Source organism: Leptonotus elevatus, chromosome 4 (genome assembly GCF_054856555.1).
Source record: "Leptonotus elevatus isolate MCC_2025b chromosome 4, RoL_Lele_1.0, whole genome shotgun sequence".
Classification (NCBI taxonomy): Eukaryota; Metazoa; Chordata; class Actinopteri; order Syngnathiformes; family Syngnathidae; genus Leptonotus; species Leptonotus elevatus.
Genome location: NC_141242.1, coordinates 27,731,587 through 27,748,631, shown reverse-complemented (window position 1 = coordinate 27,748,631; position 17,045 = coordinate 27,731,587). Strand labels below are relative to the sequence as shown.

Sequence of the window (17,045 nt, the reverse complement as noted above, 5' to 3'; positions counted from 1 at the left end):
TAATTTTCTGCCGCGTATCCGAGGTTGGGCCGCGAGGGTATTAGCAGGGAAGCTCAGACTTCCCTCTACCCAGCCACTTCGTCTAGCTTCACCGGGGGGATCCCAAGTTGTTCATAGGCCACCTGAGAGACTGATCTGACTGCATCAATTTGTGGCACCAACGGGAGAAAGAGGCTTTCCATTGCCCCCTTTTTACATGAAGCCATGCCCAGCGCCATTTGTTTTTCACACTGTTTTTGAAGATGTGCGCGTCGTGTACGTATCTGGATTTGTCATTGCGCTGTTTCAATACAAGACCCGCCCTACTCTGCCTCTGATTGGCTAGTGGCTGTTAATTTGACTTAAACTATTGATAAATTACTTGTTATTCTTTTGGTGGATTAAATTTTAAGATTCACTTGGACACATTTAAGCATGGCACACATATATACATATATACAAATATTTTACGCCGGAAATTCGACACCATGCCTGAGTACTTTAAGCCCTGTATCAATGACTTGTGTTGATTGAGTGTAAGATTTTTGTATGTTTATTTGTAGGTATCTAACCCAGGAGTTGCACAGAGCTGTGAGCGGAAGGGGAAGCTCTGTGTTTTGTCAAACAGTGCATCAAGGGAAATGGAGGCTTCAGTCAGGAATTTCCTTCCTCTTCTTCACCAGTCATACACCGTGTAAGTTTCTGCTTGACAGTGTGGAAGGCATGACTTCAATTTATTATGGGCCTGCTGCGAAGCAGAAGGCACATATTAGTATCCTAGAAAAAGGGGAAAAGGGTTTATTATTTTCCGCAAAAATGCGCACCGGCACAGATGAGGTATCAAACGATGCGGCTCGATCTGACTCGCTGCGGCATTATTTTTCTAAGAATTCCGAGTTACCATGGCGACGCTATTCCCAAAAAACTCCCAAAAAAAAGTCCCATTGAAATGAATGGGAAAAGGAAAGACAAAATCACACATCAAGCACCTTTTTCCAAGACACGCTGCGCGCGCATACGTTAACCGACCGATATGAATTTTAGCTTATTTTGTTGCAATTTTTCCCATCTTTAGCTCAGTGTCAAAAAAAAAATTAAGGAATGAAAGCTCTCCCCCCTGTGCGGGTTCAAAGACAGTGAGCGAAATAGCCTTTTAACATTGGTGTGTATTGCGTCGGCTTGAGTGGAGCAATTAGCCCTTGAGTGACGGGAACCAAAAAATCTATTTCCAAATGTTTCACTTCAACTCGTCACCATGGCCACAATCTTTGCTCACTAGACATCAAATTCACACATTTTGTAGTCACAAGGGTCTAGTTTCTGACAAACCCACTATTTATTTGGCTAAGGTGTCATTTAATACCTTTATTTTCACTTTAAGCGAGGAGAAGTCGGACTTTGACGCCTATCTTTTCCATGTTAATTTCGCCGCCTTTCTCTCTTCATTTACAATAAATCATAAGTTTTCAACCTGCTCTCATTTGGTCATTTTTCATCCGATTAAAAAACTGAGAACATGCTCGCATTCCCCAAACCCTTGCCGTTCTAACGAGCCATTTCTGGATTATGCATCTTCAACCGTTAAGTCGTGAAAGGCTTTTGTTCGAGGTGTGCGTATCCTATACAATATCAATGGAATGTGTGTGTGTGATGTCTCCAACAAGTTAAAATCAAATGTGTGTGCGTAAATGTGCATGTTTCTTAAAGGGGCAGTAAGATACTTTTAGTTTATGTTGATTATGGTTAACTTCGACATTTCTTGACCGATTTCAATGGTTTCAATTTTAAACTGTTCAGCTCATTTAAATGTTTTTAAATACATTAAAAAAAGCCTGGCCAATTGATTAGGTACACCAATGATTCTCTTCCCCGCGCCCACCCGGGGCGGCAGCCATCTTGGCCAATTGATTAGGTACGCCCAGGATTCTCGCCCAGGGCGGCGGCCATCTTGGTCAATTGATTAGGTACACCAATGATTCTCTTCCTCGCGGCCACCCGGGGCGGCGGCCATCTTGGCCAATTGACTACTACTAAAATTACTACAAACGACAAGTCCTACTAATAATACTGTCTCCAACATGTTAAAGTCCAATGTGTGCGCGTGAATGTGCATGTTTCTTAAAGCGACAATAAGATACTTTTAGTTTATGTTGATTATGGTTAACCTCCACATTTCTTGACCGATTTCAATCGTTTAAATTTTAAACTGTTCAGCTGTTTTTTAAAATACATTTTTTTTTCAAAAGACACACATTATTATTATTATTATTTTTAATGAAATGGAATGGACTGCTATTTAAATAGTGCTTTTTTAGCTATACTGCCCGTTCTCTCACTTTTGCTTAGCAACTGCCTCAGCCAATCATCTCTCTCACTGTTGAGCTCAACTCACCCCCTTTTTTTCTTGGTGTACTCAAGGCTTGGCCTATGTACGACTACTACTATTGCAAATACTATTACTACTACTACTATCTTGGCCAATTGATTAGGTACACCCAGGATTCTGGTCAATTAATTAGGTACACCCTGGATTCTTGCCACTCCGCCCATCCAGGGCGGCGGCCATCTTGGCCAATTAATTAGGTACACCAAGGATTCTCTCCCCTCCGCCCACCCGGGGCGGCGGCCATCTTGGCCAATTGATTAGGTACGCCCAGGATTCTCGCCACTCCGCTCGCCCAGGGCGGCGGCCATCTTGGCCAATTGATTAGGTACGCCAAGGACTGTCTCCCTCTCGCCCACCCGGGTCGCCGGCCATCTTGGCCATTTGTCTACTACTAAAATTACTACAACTACAAGTACTACTAATACTAATACGACGACTACTACTACTTACTACTACTACTACAAGTACTTGCTACTACTAAAAGTCCTACTACTATACTACTACTACTATTGCTACAAGTATTGCGTCTTTCCACCTTGCAAGAGTCAGCAGGCCCATTCAAAATTTCCGCGGAAATTTTTCTAGTTTAATCATGTCGTGTGAGACAGGACAAGCGTTGAAACTTAGCGTTGCCTGTGTCCAAAGCTACCACCTTGGCTGGAAGCTCATTTGAAAGGTTCCGCGTTGGTAAACATCGACAGGCCTGAAAATTCTGCACCTTTTGGCGAAATACGCCGTTAAGAAACCAAAATATGTGACCTACGTGAATCGTGGAGAAGCGATGAGAAAGTGGGAATGTCTGGTGACGCTATCTTCCAGGCTAATATAAGTCAAGTGTTAACCCTCTTGACACAAACCACCTATAGTTTTGATATTTAAACACCACATTATAAAAACTGCCAAATTTGTCACTGGGATAGACGTGTTTTGTTTTTTCTGTTGCGCTTGACGTCAGGCACTGTCATCGTGTAATTTCATAATTACTATGTGGGTGCGTGCGTTCGTTCGTGTGTGTGTGTGTGTGTGTGCGCGTGTCTGTGAGGCTTCTTCTTTTCCTTTTGGCTTTTGCCTTCAGGGGTCACCACAGCGAATCAGTTGCCTCCATCTAACCATGTCCTCTGCATCCTCTGCTCTCGCTCCAACTACCTTCATGTCCTCTTTAACTACATCCATAAACCTCCTCTTTGGTCTTGCTCTAGACCTCTTGCCTGGCATTTGGAAACTAGGCATCCTTCTGCCAATAAACTCACTATCTTTCCTCTGGACATGTCCAAACCATCTCAGTCTGGCCTCTCTGACTTTATCTCCAAAGCCTCTAACATGTGCTGTCCCTCTGATGTACTCATTCCTGATTATATCCATCCTGGTCACTCTCAAAAGAGAACATCAGTATCTTCATCTCTGCCACCACCAGCTCTGCCCTCCTGTCTTTTTCTCAGTGGCACTGTCTTCAGACCAAACAACATTGCTGGTCTCACCACAGTTTTATAAACCTTTCCTTTCATTTTCGCTGAAACTTTTCTATCACACCAGACACTTTTCTCCACCCGTTCCGGCCTGCCTGCACACGCTTCTTCACTTATTTTCCTCAATCTCCATTGATTTGATTTGATTGATTGATTTGTATCAGGGACAGTACATATTAAAACATTTCAGTAAATATGCCAGAATTAGCCAAAAGGCTATTTTTCATCTGCAGTCCCGAGACAGATCGTAAATGGCACCTTAGTAAAATTAAAATTAAATACACAACAATAACAATACATTCATGAAAATACTATTAACATTTTAAAATTAATTTTTTATAACAAAAGCAATACATTTACTCAAATTTACATTAAAACCAACCAGGGATAAACAAATACAATAAGCATCAGTGTTGACATTTCTTATCTGTTTATCAGTTTTTCAGTTCGAGCTTAAATGTAATGTATGTGTCTAGATTTCTGATGTGAACAGGAGTGAGATTCCACTCGGTAGCAGCCCGGACAGAGAAAGCAGTTCGACCAAAAGCACTTTTCCTAAAGGGAACAATACAGTACAGTCTCCCCTTGCTGCTGTTGGAAGATAATCTTTTTCTTCCGCGTGTTCATTTTCTTTCGGGTAGAGAGAATGTTGGTTATCCGAATACAGGCTGGAGATCGATGAACAGTTCCTTCGAAGGTTTTATTTTTACAGAATATTCCGGGCACAAGTGAGTTACAGACAATGGCTGCAGCTTCTCACAAGTGCGAAGATTACAGAGGACTTACAATATTCTTATACTATCTAGAAGGGCGGTACCACACAGTTTCCAGTAAACAGTTCAACCGAAGTTGACCGGACATGAGATACATTTAAGGACACTATTCAGACACAAAACAAAAGCCCATTTGAGGAATAGAGGAGGTTATGCAGTCATGACTGCACCTGGCAGAAATTGCGATAACTCATGGCGAGGATATATCCGCAAAACAAAGCTCTGCTGAGGAAATGAGAAAATTAAAACAGTTATGACTAAATCTGGGCAGAAGACCCTCTTCAATCCCTCTTTCAGACTCGAAAGAGTCCGACACATGAAATGAACAAAATTTTAAAAAAGGTACTCGCAGACGGCTGGCGCAACATTAAGCAAGGGTTGTGTGGAAAGATTGGACATTATCATCTTGTCAGTAGAATAAGAAGCAAAAGCACGCAACAATGAAACATCCCTTTAGCAGTGAGAGAAGGTTGTTTAGCAGTATGTGGCATTAAAGAACAATTTGATTCATTAAAAGATTTTGCAGTGGAGTAAGCATATGTTTACCACATGTTGATAGTTAAGGGATGTCCCCTGTCCATGGGGTGCCAGGGAGTTTGTGGAGAATCAATACTTCGCTTAGTACGATGTGTTGTGGTTACGTTCAAGGTTGTACTGAGGGGCTTCCAGAGATACCAGATTGGCATAAAAGTCAATATGAGAAAGAGTGTCGTGATATAGCAGCAGATGGAGATGCGTTCCCACTTCGAAGCCATCTCGAGATTATGTTCTTGGGTTGCTGCTGGAGGGTGCTGTCAGCTTCTTCAGGACCTTAGGGTAGACTGCCTGGTCCCAGGATGAGTCACCAGGATTATTCTTTCCGTATACCGTGAACTCAACCTTTGTTGAATGATGTCATCAACGGGGCAGCTGACACTGGACCAGTAGACATGGTTTTCCGATCGTTGTCAGGTGGTGGGATTGCTGAGCCTGAGGCGGATCTGGCGGGTCGTGTAGACGAGATGTGGAACCACGTGTCCCCCTTTCCGTGCAGGCGAACTGCAGAAGATGTTCTCTCCTTCACCTTGTGGGGTCCTGTCCACCTGAGCTCAGACCATTTTCGTTTCATCACTTTCAACCATACATATTCACAATCATTTATTTCTGAAGGAGCATCTGGATGTTGTTTTTTTGTTAGCTGGGAGTTAGTAAATGTTAGTTGTTTAAGTTCTGGAGGTCCTGGAACGTGCGTCTCTTCCAATGGAGCTGTTGGAGCCGGATATGGTCTGTTGGTATGACATTCAAATGGAGTCCAGCCTTTGGCTGAGTTTAGTGACATTCGCACATTCATTAATGCAACAGGAAGAGCTTGTAGCCAATTCAAGTTTGATGAGGCCAGTGCTTTAGCCAATTTTTCTTTAATATTTCTATTCATTCACTCAACCTGTCCTTGGAATTGGGGATAATACACTGAACCAAATGTGTTTTAATCCCAATGCCTTTTCTACTGCTTGTAGATGTTTGTTTTTGAAATGGGTTCCATTGTCTGATCTAATTTTTCTAGGAAACCCATGTGATGGTATATAATGATTAATCAAATGTTTTACTACGATATTTGCTGTTTCTGTTTTACAAGGATATGCCTCTGGCCATCCTGAAAAGGAATCCACTATTACCAGCAAATATCTGTATCCTGACACTGGTTTTAACATGTCAGGGAAATCCATCGAAGCCACCTGACCAGGAGCAGTCACGTCCGGCTCTTGAGTGCCCTGGGGAGGTTTAAATGTAGGCATACTGTTATACCAGTTGCAAACACTGCAGTCCTGCAGTTCACTTTTAACAATTTATCTCATGAAAAGATGCCACCAGGAGTGTAGTCGTCCACACTTACATGGCAAGTTCCATGGGCTTCACTTATCAGTTCCTTAAGTTGTTTCTGAGGTGGAATACATTTACCTTCTTTCCGCCATATACCTGCTTCATCTTTTTGTCCTCCTTTGGACATCCACACACTCTTTTCTTCTGGACTTGCTTTTTCCTGCCACAACTTAACTGTTTCTATTATCACCTCCTGTGGATTGTCACATTCAGACTCACTTACAGTTAGTTGGAGTGTAGGTCGGTACCCCGCAACCTTTTTTGCTGCTCGATCTGCTAATTTGTTTCCTGCTGATACAAAATCATTAGTTCAAGAGTAACCTTTGCATTTTTTTACTGCCACCGCTGTTGGGAGCATTAAAGCATCTCGCAATTTAAGAATATCATCCTGATGTTTAATGGATGTACCGGTTACAGTTTGGAAATCGTTTCGCTACCATTCTTTTAATGCAACATGAACTGTCATGTGTGCATATTTTTTCAGTGGAGTTGATGCATACAGACAAACTTGTCGACTTCCTCCTTCCCCCTTCTGATAAAGGGCAGCAGAAACACTGCAGGTCTTTTCAGAAACATCCAGAAAGAACATATTGTTGTAGTCAGGGATAACAAGAGCCGCAGCTGATGACAAGAACTGTTTAAGCAGAACAAAAGAGTTTTCAGCGGCTGGAGTCCAAGAAAGAGTATGTGATAGGTTTCTCATTCCTTTTTCATTAACTAATTGTCTGAGAGAATGAGTCAGTTCAGCAAAATCCGGAACATGATGTCTGGAATAGTTGCAAAGACCCAGAAAAGCCAACAAGCAACTGTTGAAGGTAATCATTGAAAAGTCCAGGAGACAACACAAAGCCTTGAGGAAGACGAGTGTAGGAGTAACATTCATTATTCCACCTAAATGCAAAATACTTCTGCATAGACGGGTCAAGAGGAATGCAAAAGAATGCATTAGCAAGATCAATGCAAGTGAAATGAGTGTGGGTTGATATAATTTGGGACAATGCAGAGTGAGGGTTCGGGACAAACAAAGTAGGAGTTAAGACGGCCGCATTAATCACTCGCAAGTCATAAATCATACAAAACGTTCCAATATCTTTCTTCTCAACGGGTAAAATAGGCGTGTTATAATCAGAGCCGGTAATTTTACACAACACTCCTGCTTTGAGCAAACCGTCAATTGTTTCCGAAATGCCAATCATCCCAGCAATACAGAGTATTGGGGAACATATATTTGTCCTGGTTTCATCTGAAACACAACAGGTGAGACGTTACAGAGACCAACATCAGTGGGATCCATGGACCACAGCGATGTGGGAAAGAAATCAAGAAGGTAACCAGCAAAATCGCTGTTGGTTGTTTCACGTCCATGGTGCCTATCCAGAAGCTGGTGCTCCAAAACGGAAGTGGGTAAAAATGTGTTAGACTAAATCCAATTAGCATCAAGTGACGGGGAAATAAATTTTGCCAATCAGTGGCCTGTGTGCATGCCAGGACAAACGGACCCAAATCTTTCGCCGTGTGCTGGGATGACACCATCAAGGAGACATGTGGGAGTTGTTCAGGAGTCGGACACCGAAAAGGCGACACCTGGTTTGCCTGCAAACAAATCACCCATGTTCAATTCCCATACGTTGTTTGCTCACTTTTAGACAAAATGCTTCTCATGTTTAAGTGGCCACCTAGAATTTTTTTTGGTTTGGCCTTAGGGTCCCACACCGTTCGTGATCCCTGGATTCAGCAGTTTCCTATTTAAATTCCGAGTTGCTATGGGGATGCGTAAAGTAAAGTGAGCTCAGAATCCTGGGGTACATCTTGGCCAACATGCACTCCAGGCGCTACTGGAACACAGGGTCCACCCGACACCCCTGCAAAGCCATTGCTCCGCAGGGTTGCTCCCTGCGATATGCCGAGAACACGCCGTCAAGGTCGACACCAGGAACACCACACGCTCCACAGCCCGCAACAGCACGAGACATCCGCAGATCAGCTACTCCTGCCACAGCGCCAACACAACTCCCCAGCGTCCCATCCACGGCAACGCCAAGGGAAGACGACGGACAGGAGAGGTTAGGACGTGCAGGGCTAGAGGGTAGCGCATTATTCAATACCTGTAGGATGGCAGTAGTGCGCTCCTCCACAGGCTTCTCTGCTGAAACGTGATGTGGCCCTGGGCACGGATAAATGTCGTCAGATAGTATCAAACAGATGATGTGATGATCCGAGCATTTGTCCATTGAAGGCATAAGGTCGTCAGAAATTCTACTGCTACCTTTCCTGGACACTTCCATACCTCCACAGGTATATCATCAGGACCAAGTGCCTTTCCATTCTCTTCAATGCCCTTCTCACTTCATCCTTACTCATCTTTGCTACTTCCTGATCCACAACAGTCACCTCTTCTACTCTTTGTTCTCTCTTATTTTCCTCATTCATCAACTCTTCAAAGTACTATTTCCATCTTCCCATTACACTACTGGTATCTGCCAACATACTTCCATCCCTATCTTTTATTACCCTATCCTGTTGCACTTCCTTCCCATCTCTGCCTCTTTGCCTTGCCAACTTGTATAGATGATTATCTCCCTCCTTACTGTCAAACCTAGAATACAAGTAATCGTAAACCCCTTGTTTGGCCTTTGCCACTTCTACTTTCACCTTATGCTGCATTTCATCACCTCCTCATCTCACCACCAAGTCTTATCTCATTTCCTTCCAGATGACACACCAAGGACTCTCCTACCTGTCTCCCTGATCACATTTGCTGTAGTTGTCCAGTCATATGGAAGCACCTCCTGAACATCCAGAGCCTGTCTCAACTCCTTGAAAGTCATACAACACTTCCTTTTTCAGCTTCCACCATTTTGTCATCCTACACACTACCATCCTATGCTGTCTGGCTACACTCTCACCTACCACTACTTTGCAGTCGCTGATCTCCTTCAGATTACACCGTCGACACAAGATGTAGTCTACCTGTGTACTCCTACCTCCTCTCTTGTAGGTCAACATATGTTACTGCCTCTTCTGGAAGAAAGTATTCACGACAGTCATTTATATTCTTTTTGCCAAGTCAACCACCATCTGTCTTTCTGCGTTCCTCTCCTGGATACCAGACTTGCCCATCACCTCCTCATCACCTCTGTTTCCTACACCAACATGTCCATTGAAGTCCGCACCAATGACAACTCTCTCACTTCTAGGGATGCTCTGCATCATTTCATCAAGGTCCAACCAAAAGTTCTCCTTCTCTTCCAGCTCACATCCTACCTGTGGCGCATACCCACTAACAACATTGATCATCACACCTTCGATTCCTAGCTTCAGGCTTATCACTCTATCTGACACTCTTTTTACCTCCAGGACGTTCCTAACAAACTCCTCCTCCTACTCAATTTCTCTTCCTATCTACACCATGATAAAATAACTTGAACCATGCTCCTAAACTTCTAGCCTTGCTCCATTTCTACCTTGTCTCCTGAACACACAGTACGTCCACCTTCCTCCTCTGCATCATGTCAACCAGCTCTCTACCTTTTCCTGTCATAGTTCCAACATTCAAAGTCCCTACTCTCAGTCATAGACTCTTGGTGTTCCTCTTCTCTTTTTCCCTATGAACACACCTTCCTCCTCTCCTTCTTCGACCAACAGTAGTCCAGTTTCCACGGCACCCTGTAGGTCAACAGCACCGGTGGCAGTCGTTGTTAACCCGGGCCTCGATAGATCTGGTATGCAAGTCATATATTTGATTTGCATGTTTGATTTGGCCAAAGTTGTACGTCGGATGCCCTTCCTGACACAACTCTCTGTATTTATCCGGCTTGGGACCGGCATATGAAGACACTGGCTTTCTGTGAAGCTACCGCTGCAAATATTACTTATGTCGATGTCTGTCTGTCTATATGTAGCTGTCTTTCTTTGTCTGTCTGTAAATATAATAAATATACAGTATACAAATTTCAATTTTCGCTATTTGCAGTCCTATCCTATGCAAATAGCAGGGTCCACTGTATCCAAAATATATTGTAGTGATCATTTTCTATTTTGTCCTAATTAGCCTATTTTGGAATTGAATTGAAAAGTTGCATTTTTTAAATATTACGGTATTTGATTACATTAGTAACTAGATTTTATCAGGTAACTAAAAATACATTTGAGAAAGTAACCCTTCTACCCTGTTTATCAAATTGAAGTGTTAAAATGTGAAATATTCCAAGGGAGCATGCCCCCAGACACCTTTAGAGGGGTTCTCACCCCTGATATGTTTTCATGCCAGGAATGCACATGATCACACACTACAAATACTGTAATGCCAAGTTGTTTATTGCTGGCTGGTGTCGGGCGGAATCCTTGTATCTCCAAAATCAGCACTTTTCAGGAGCTCCAAACAACAACATGTTTGTTAATGTTCAACCATTAACATTGCATTGTTGGCGAGTCATTTTCAACAATTTCAAATGATCAGTAATTTGTAAAAATAACACACATTTGAAATTTGCCAAATTTTGACATCGATCTAGTTGGAAGTTCCTTCAAAATATGTTGAGTTTTTGCTTCATATTCATCTTTACATGTCAAAATCTTTTTGATCTACAGCAAAAAAGTTTTCCTTATTCTTAAAAAAAATACTTGAGGGGAGTGTATGATTGTACAACAATTAATTATCAGTTAAAATAGTCATTGTTTTTCATCTAAAAATTATGAATATATTTAGGTAGGGTGTTTGGCGATAATTTTTTTAATCGTAATTGCATGACTAATAGTTAACTCATAATTAATCGCACATTTTATATCTGTTCTAAATGTACAATAAATGTTTTTCCAAGTTTTAATACTCTTGTTAACATTAAAGTGGGAAAAAATGTTTAACTAACAGAATTATGGCCGCATTTTTTAGTCATTGATACAGTGATTTCATAATAATTCATATAATTGAGTTAAAATTAAAAAGATGTACTGTACTGTAAAAAATGAGTGTGATATTGATTTGCGTTGGTCATTTTTTTCTGCCACTAGATGGCATAATTGCATTTGTAAGACGTTGGTGACAGCTCAGTGCATTTTTTTCATATTAAGAGCTATCTAATCTTTAACGTGAAGTAACTTGTGAAATTCTGCACATTTTTCAAATACAACTTGACCCCAGTCTCCACAAATATATGCATTATTATTTAATTTAATACTGCTAAATGTTGACTTTGACGTGTCTACTGTGTTGCAACTGGAATTCCCCCAGTACAGGCTTTTCAAGTAAGGGGTGGTCATTAATCGCGCATTAAAAAAAATGGTGGCGTTAAAGGAACTTTAACTCAAAATTAACACTCATTTTGACACCCTTAATATCCATCCCAAATTTCACAATTAATATGCCATGTACTGTAATCACATTTAAAAACAGGGACCCTCTCATCAAAATTTGTGTGTAACTCTTGTTCACTAGGTGGTGACGCATCTATAATTCCCATGAATGGTATGCAGCTTCAAGCGTGTCCTTCTGTCACATCTCTGAAAAATGACAAAGGGACTGTTGGAGGAAGCCTGAAAAGAAAAGCAGAAGCACCTATTCTATGGCAAAACTCCAAGCTGTCCTCTCTTGAAGAAAATTCCCTCAAAGAGACAAATCTAGAGGATATTGATGAATTAAAACAGACTTTTTCCTTGCCTTCGTCCTCACCTACACATAATGATGAGCCTTCACAGAGGCCGTCTGCAAAAACACATCTTGGGACTATCTCACATGCTTCAACTTCAGCAGAGCTGATTTTCAAAACCAGTGCTTCTTCAAACGTTAGCCCCATCATCTGTGCTGGACTGAACTCACAGGTCCATGATGTTTTCAGAACAGGAGCCAAGTCTGTACTAGGTGGCCAAGCTGACCCTCTTCACCCGGGGATGGGCTACCATAGCACGGGGTTACTGCGGGTCAAGCCTGGTCGAGGAGAGGCAACTCTGTCTCTTTCGTGCAGTGATAAGATGGCTCGCTGGGGGGTGCTGGGCTTCCAGGGTGCACTTCTGTCCCACTACCTACAGGATGCGCTCTACTTTAGCGCTGTGGTGGTAGGAATGTGCCCCTTTAGCCATGAAGCCATGCAAAGAGCTTTGATCACAAGGTGAGGCTTACTATAGGGTAAAGATACCCATTACTCTAGTCATTTTCTCATCAGTGTTTACAATAGACTCAACAGTCACCCTGATGTTTTTTTTATCATATGGAAACATGATTTACTATTCTCTACATTTTTGAAGAGCTCTGCACCTGTACAAATAGAGTAATTCTGGTTTCTATGTAGAATTTATAGAACAATGTACGTTGATGTTTCTGCTCACAGTAATATTCACAAAGTCTGTTTGACCTGTTCTGTTCAGATGCTCTCATGTATCAGATCTCCCTGCTGGTTTCTCAGTGTCTCAACCAGTTTTTCTCCAATCGAAATTGGAGTTTCCATTCAGCCGGGCCCAGACTGAGCTCCAACACAAGGCTGGACAAGGATGCATCACACCCTGTGGGGCAGGTAGTATGGTCAAGTAATCATATGATGTGTGTCTGAAAAGTTCCTGGGGCCTCATTTATAAAACTGCGTGAGAACCTGCGTACAAAAGTACTTACGAATGAAACCTAAACCTCATGCACGCAGAAAAAAATTTGATTTATAAAACCATGTGTAGTCACACATACGCACACCTGCACGCAATTCCCTTTTATAAATGCCAAACGATCCCAACAGGTGTGCGCAGCAGATTCCACTGCGTTTCCCGCGCCAACTCCACCTATTTCACCCCATATTTGGCAATGCAAATCAACTAATATGCGTATTTATAATCAGCACGTGATGGCGAACACCAAATCAAAACAATTTGGGCAATAAAGAAGGCTAACTTCACCATGATGTACATAGAATTTTTGTGTGAACAATATAAAAAAAAAAGATTTAAAAAAAAAAAAGATGTACATTGAAACCCTTAATGGAGAGGTCACGGAAGGCCGTGTTGTTTGGGAGCATCGCCAATAAAAGCAAGCAGGACGAGTTGCAATTAATGCGCCGCAAGGCGTACAGTGGCAGATTAAAAAAACAATAATAATAATAATTAATGATAATAAGAATAATAAGAATAATTTGGTCTGATCCAAAGGGTGAGTATAAAGAAAATAATTTGGCCAATTGTATTGTCTTTACTCAGACTTTACTAATGCACTAGGACAATTGTCTAAAAAAATTAGACGATCAATAGGATGCCTTATAATTAACAAATAATGTTATTATTAGTATCTATTAATATTCCCAATGTGTTGCTTATGGATCTTTATCCAGCATCACGGCTGTGTGGATCGCATTGTGAACGTTTTATGACTTTATTGACACGCGTGTTTCTTTCTTTCTTTCTTTATTTATCTATTTGCATGACAACGAGCTAAGTCGTAGCACCTTCTTTTTCATTAATTTCCCACAGTAATCACGCCAAGTTGTGTTGTGGTTACCTCCAGCAACGGACATCATCAGCCGGTCGACTCGCCATCAGGCGCGTCATATTTCCGTGTTTAAGTTTGAATTAGTTCCGCTCTGCCGTCCATCAGCAATGAATGTCCGTGCGGAAACACAAAAATTGTTTCTGGCCTTTCCGGGTCGCGCAAATATAGATTTTTATATAGATTTTCGAAATTAAGTCGAAATATGGGTGACATCACCAGCATAGGAATGTAACTCTGACGTAACTCGAGGACTCCCTGTAATTATATCAAGCTCCATAGCAAAGATTCTTGTACCAGACTGTATTTTTCTAGCTATTTTTTATCCTTATTGTCTTGTGTCAATATTGTTTTATTTAGCCTTTAATGGCATTTGTGGCGGTGGGTGGGTGAAATTGCTGCGCGGCGCGATGATGTAATGCGTGCAGTATGTGTCCACATTAGTTGTCATTAATATGATTTGTTGGATGAGGCTTTTTCAAGATAGGTGATCAATGAGAGAAGGCGGCCGTTTAGAATGTTTAAGTTTATTCGCATGATTTCTTCCCACGCTGCGTGTTTCTGACATCAGAGCAAGTCTGGAGCAAAACAAACATTAATGTGACCTAACATCCAGTTTACATGGTGTTTGAGGAATCGAAATGCACCACAAAGCTGTTTGTGTCACTTTATTCCCATGTCTTCAGAATGTGCGGATTGCGCACGGTAGGTCCAGTCTTGAAGTAGCCACACGTTAAGTTTCACGTTCAGTTTGTTTTCTATAAATACCACCTTTGGCGCAGAAATGTTCGTACGTAGAGTTTTGGCCTCATTTTGATCGTATGCAATCTTTATAAATGAGGCCCCAAGGACTGGTGTAATAAAATCCAAGATAATAACTTGAAGTAATCTCCCTGGAGTAAGCACACTATCCCAGCCTTCTCTCTCATGCCTTCATGCACTGCTGGATCTTTTTTTCTTTTTTTTCGAGAGCCCCCACAGCTTTGTTCATCTTTGATTTCAAAATGTGTCCTTTTGATGACACCCTTGGTCTTAAGAAATTAGAGGCATGGCAATGTTCTTTTCAACCAGGATCTGTTGGATACATATGTATTGTCCTGCCACAACACGCTTTAGGATCTCTTTCTAGACGTGCTGGTTGATAATCTGGCCTACACTGATAGGGAAAATCCGTCGTGGAACTTTTTTGACACACTTTTTACACATGTGGCCAAACGTAACGTGTGATTGTTTGGGCCAAGTGCAGCCATGGACGGGTGCTACTGGATAGCCAAGCAAGGATCAAAAATGGGCTGAACATCCACATGTACTCACTGTTGAAAGACCAAAAAAAAAATATTTTCAGCTAGGGCTGGATATCGCTTCTAATTACCTCAATCGATTAGATTTCGATTCACAAGAGTTCAGTTCTATTCGATTTCGATAATCCCCCCCATCCCTCCACCCCGATTCGATCCAAATTCACTTTGATCCGATATCGATTAATTATGGTACATAAATTCTTCTTAAATATCAAAAACATGATTCTCCACAAATATTAAATTACATTTTGCGGAGGCAGAACATAATCACATGATTTAGTTTATTAATGAGAGTAACACGTGTTATGATCATTTAAGTGTTACACCTGTGGCTCTTACAGAGATTTGAGAGTGCCCAAGGACGCCTGTAGCATCCTAGCTCTGCTACACAGTCCAAATAGCTCCTCCACGCTAACATTCTGCCCCTTAAACATTGTGTGTTTCAGTTACAGTGTAGTACAGTGCATTTCTATTTGGTAATTTTGATGTGGGTGTTTCTGCTGCTTCTGACTGCAATTCCCTTAGTAGAGGCTTTCCTCGAGTTGTTGAAAGCCTTGAGTTGATCGAGCGTTAAAAAGAAATTGTGCCGTTAAAGGAACTTTAAATTAACACAATATTAACGCGCTCATTTTGACACCCTTAATATACAGCCATTCCCACACCATGTTAATACTTGGGTAAGCCGCCCAAGTAAACTGGCCGCCGCCATATTTTAAAACCATAAGGCGCACTTAAATTGTGTTGTGTGTGCACCGAGTTCCGGAGACGTTTTCCTTCCAGCCAAACTTCAAAGAAAAGAAAAAAAAGCGAAATCCAGCACCGACCAGACATGACCTACTACCCACCGGTTACCAACCAGAATCTTTCATCAACCCCAGAAACATCTAAATTCCAACAAATTAGGGAGACCTCAAGAGACCAAAGGAAAGACTGAAAAGGAAGGAAGGATAGATGAAGCAGAGTGAGATCCACAGACATCAGCCTCCACCGATTCAACGACCAGAGGCACAACCCCTGGGCCCCGCAAACCAGTAGTAGTAGAGCAAACCCAGGAGCGCCCCCCACCCCAACACGGCCCGCGCCCCACGCCTAACGCAGCAGAACGGGGCACGGCAGGCCCACCAGGCACCCCACCGGCCCACATGAATTTATAAAACACCCGGACGCCTGAACAGGACGTAAGACTATTGTCTGTCCTCAAAAATGTCCTCCCAAAAGAGGAGGTTTTATACTACAAATTTTCAAGTTAGATCTACTTTATTTTTACAATTAATTGATTAAATGGGATTTCATATACAGAAAACTATAGTTACAAATAAAAGCAAGTTAAATAAATATACAGTACAACACTACTGCTTTTCAAGTTTATTAATCAGAACAAAAATAAAGGTTTTGTACATTCAACTTTTTTTTACTTTGTGCAAAACGTGTTATCCAACAGCAGAAAAATGTAGGAAAATTCAATTCAGATAAGATGACATCTAATAATTGACAAACAGTGCCTCACTATTCTAATGAATTCAGTCCCCATCCCTCCCAACACGCACACACACACGCACGCACGCACGCACACACACACTAGAATCAGTGAATTAAATGCAATTCAAATTTACATGGCAATGAAACTTTGAGCCCTGCAACAGCTTACCTAAACTGCTTTAAACCTGTGCAAAATGTTCAAACAATAACATGTCCTGATTCTAAATCAGTTTTAACATAAACTTAATATTCATAGTTTGTGCTTAAATGCCATAATTAAGTAGTTGATAGCTATTGTAAACATGTCTTGTAAACCACCCATCTAGCATTCTGCCACTTCTG

The 17,045-nt window shown here is 41.7% G+C and overlaps 1 protein-coding gene and 1 pseudogene across 6 annotated transcripts in view; one reads left to right on the top strand and one right to left on the bottom strand.

The window, feature by feature from the left end:
• Window positions 1–17,045, top strand: part of adat1 (adenosine deaminase tRNA specific 1) — a 33,811-nt gene that overhangs the window by 3,845 nt on the left and 12,921 nt on the right. For 3 of the 6 annotated variants that reach the window (XM_086074048.1, XM_086074049.1, XM_086074047.1), the window contains 4 exons: window positions 543–673; window positions 10,110–10,186; window positions 11,899–12,568; window positions 12,825–12,970. In XM_086074048.1, coding sequence (XP_085930174.1) covers window positions 621–673; window positions 10,110–10,186; window positions 11,899–12,568; window positions 12,825–12,970 — 946 coding nt within the window. In that variant the 5' untranslated portion in view covers window positions 543–620. The remainder of the gene's footprint in view (window positions 1–542; window positions 674–10,109; window positions 10,187–11,898; window positions 12,569–12,824; window positions 12,971–17,045) is intronic. The other 3 variants (XM_086074044.1, XM_086074045.1, XM_086074046.1) reach the window with 2 other exon arrangements.
• LOC147176455 (uncharacterized) lies at window positions 8,629–9,506 on the bottom strand (annotated as a pseudogene).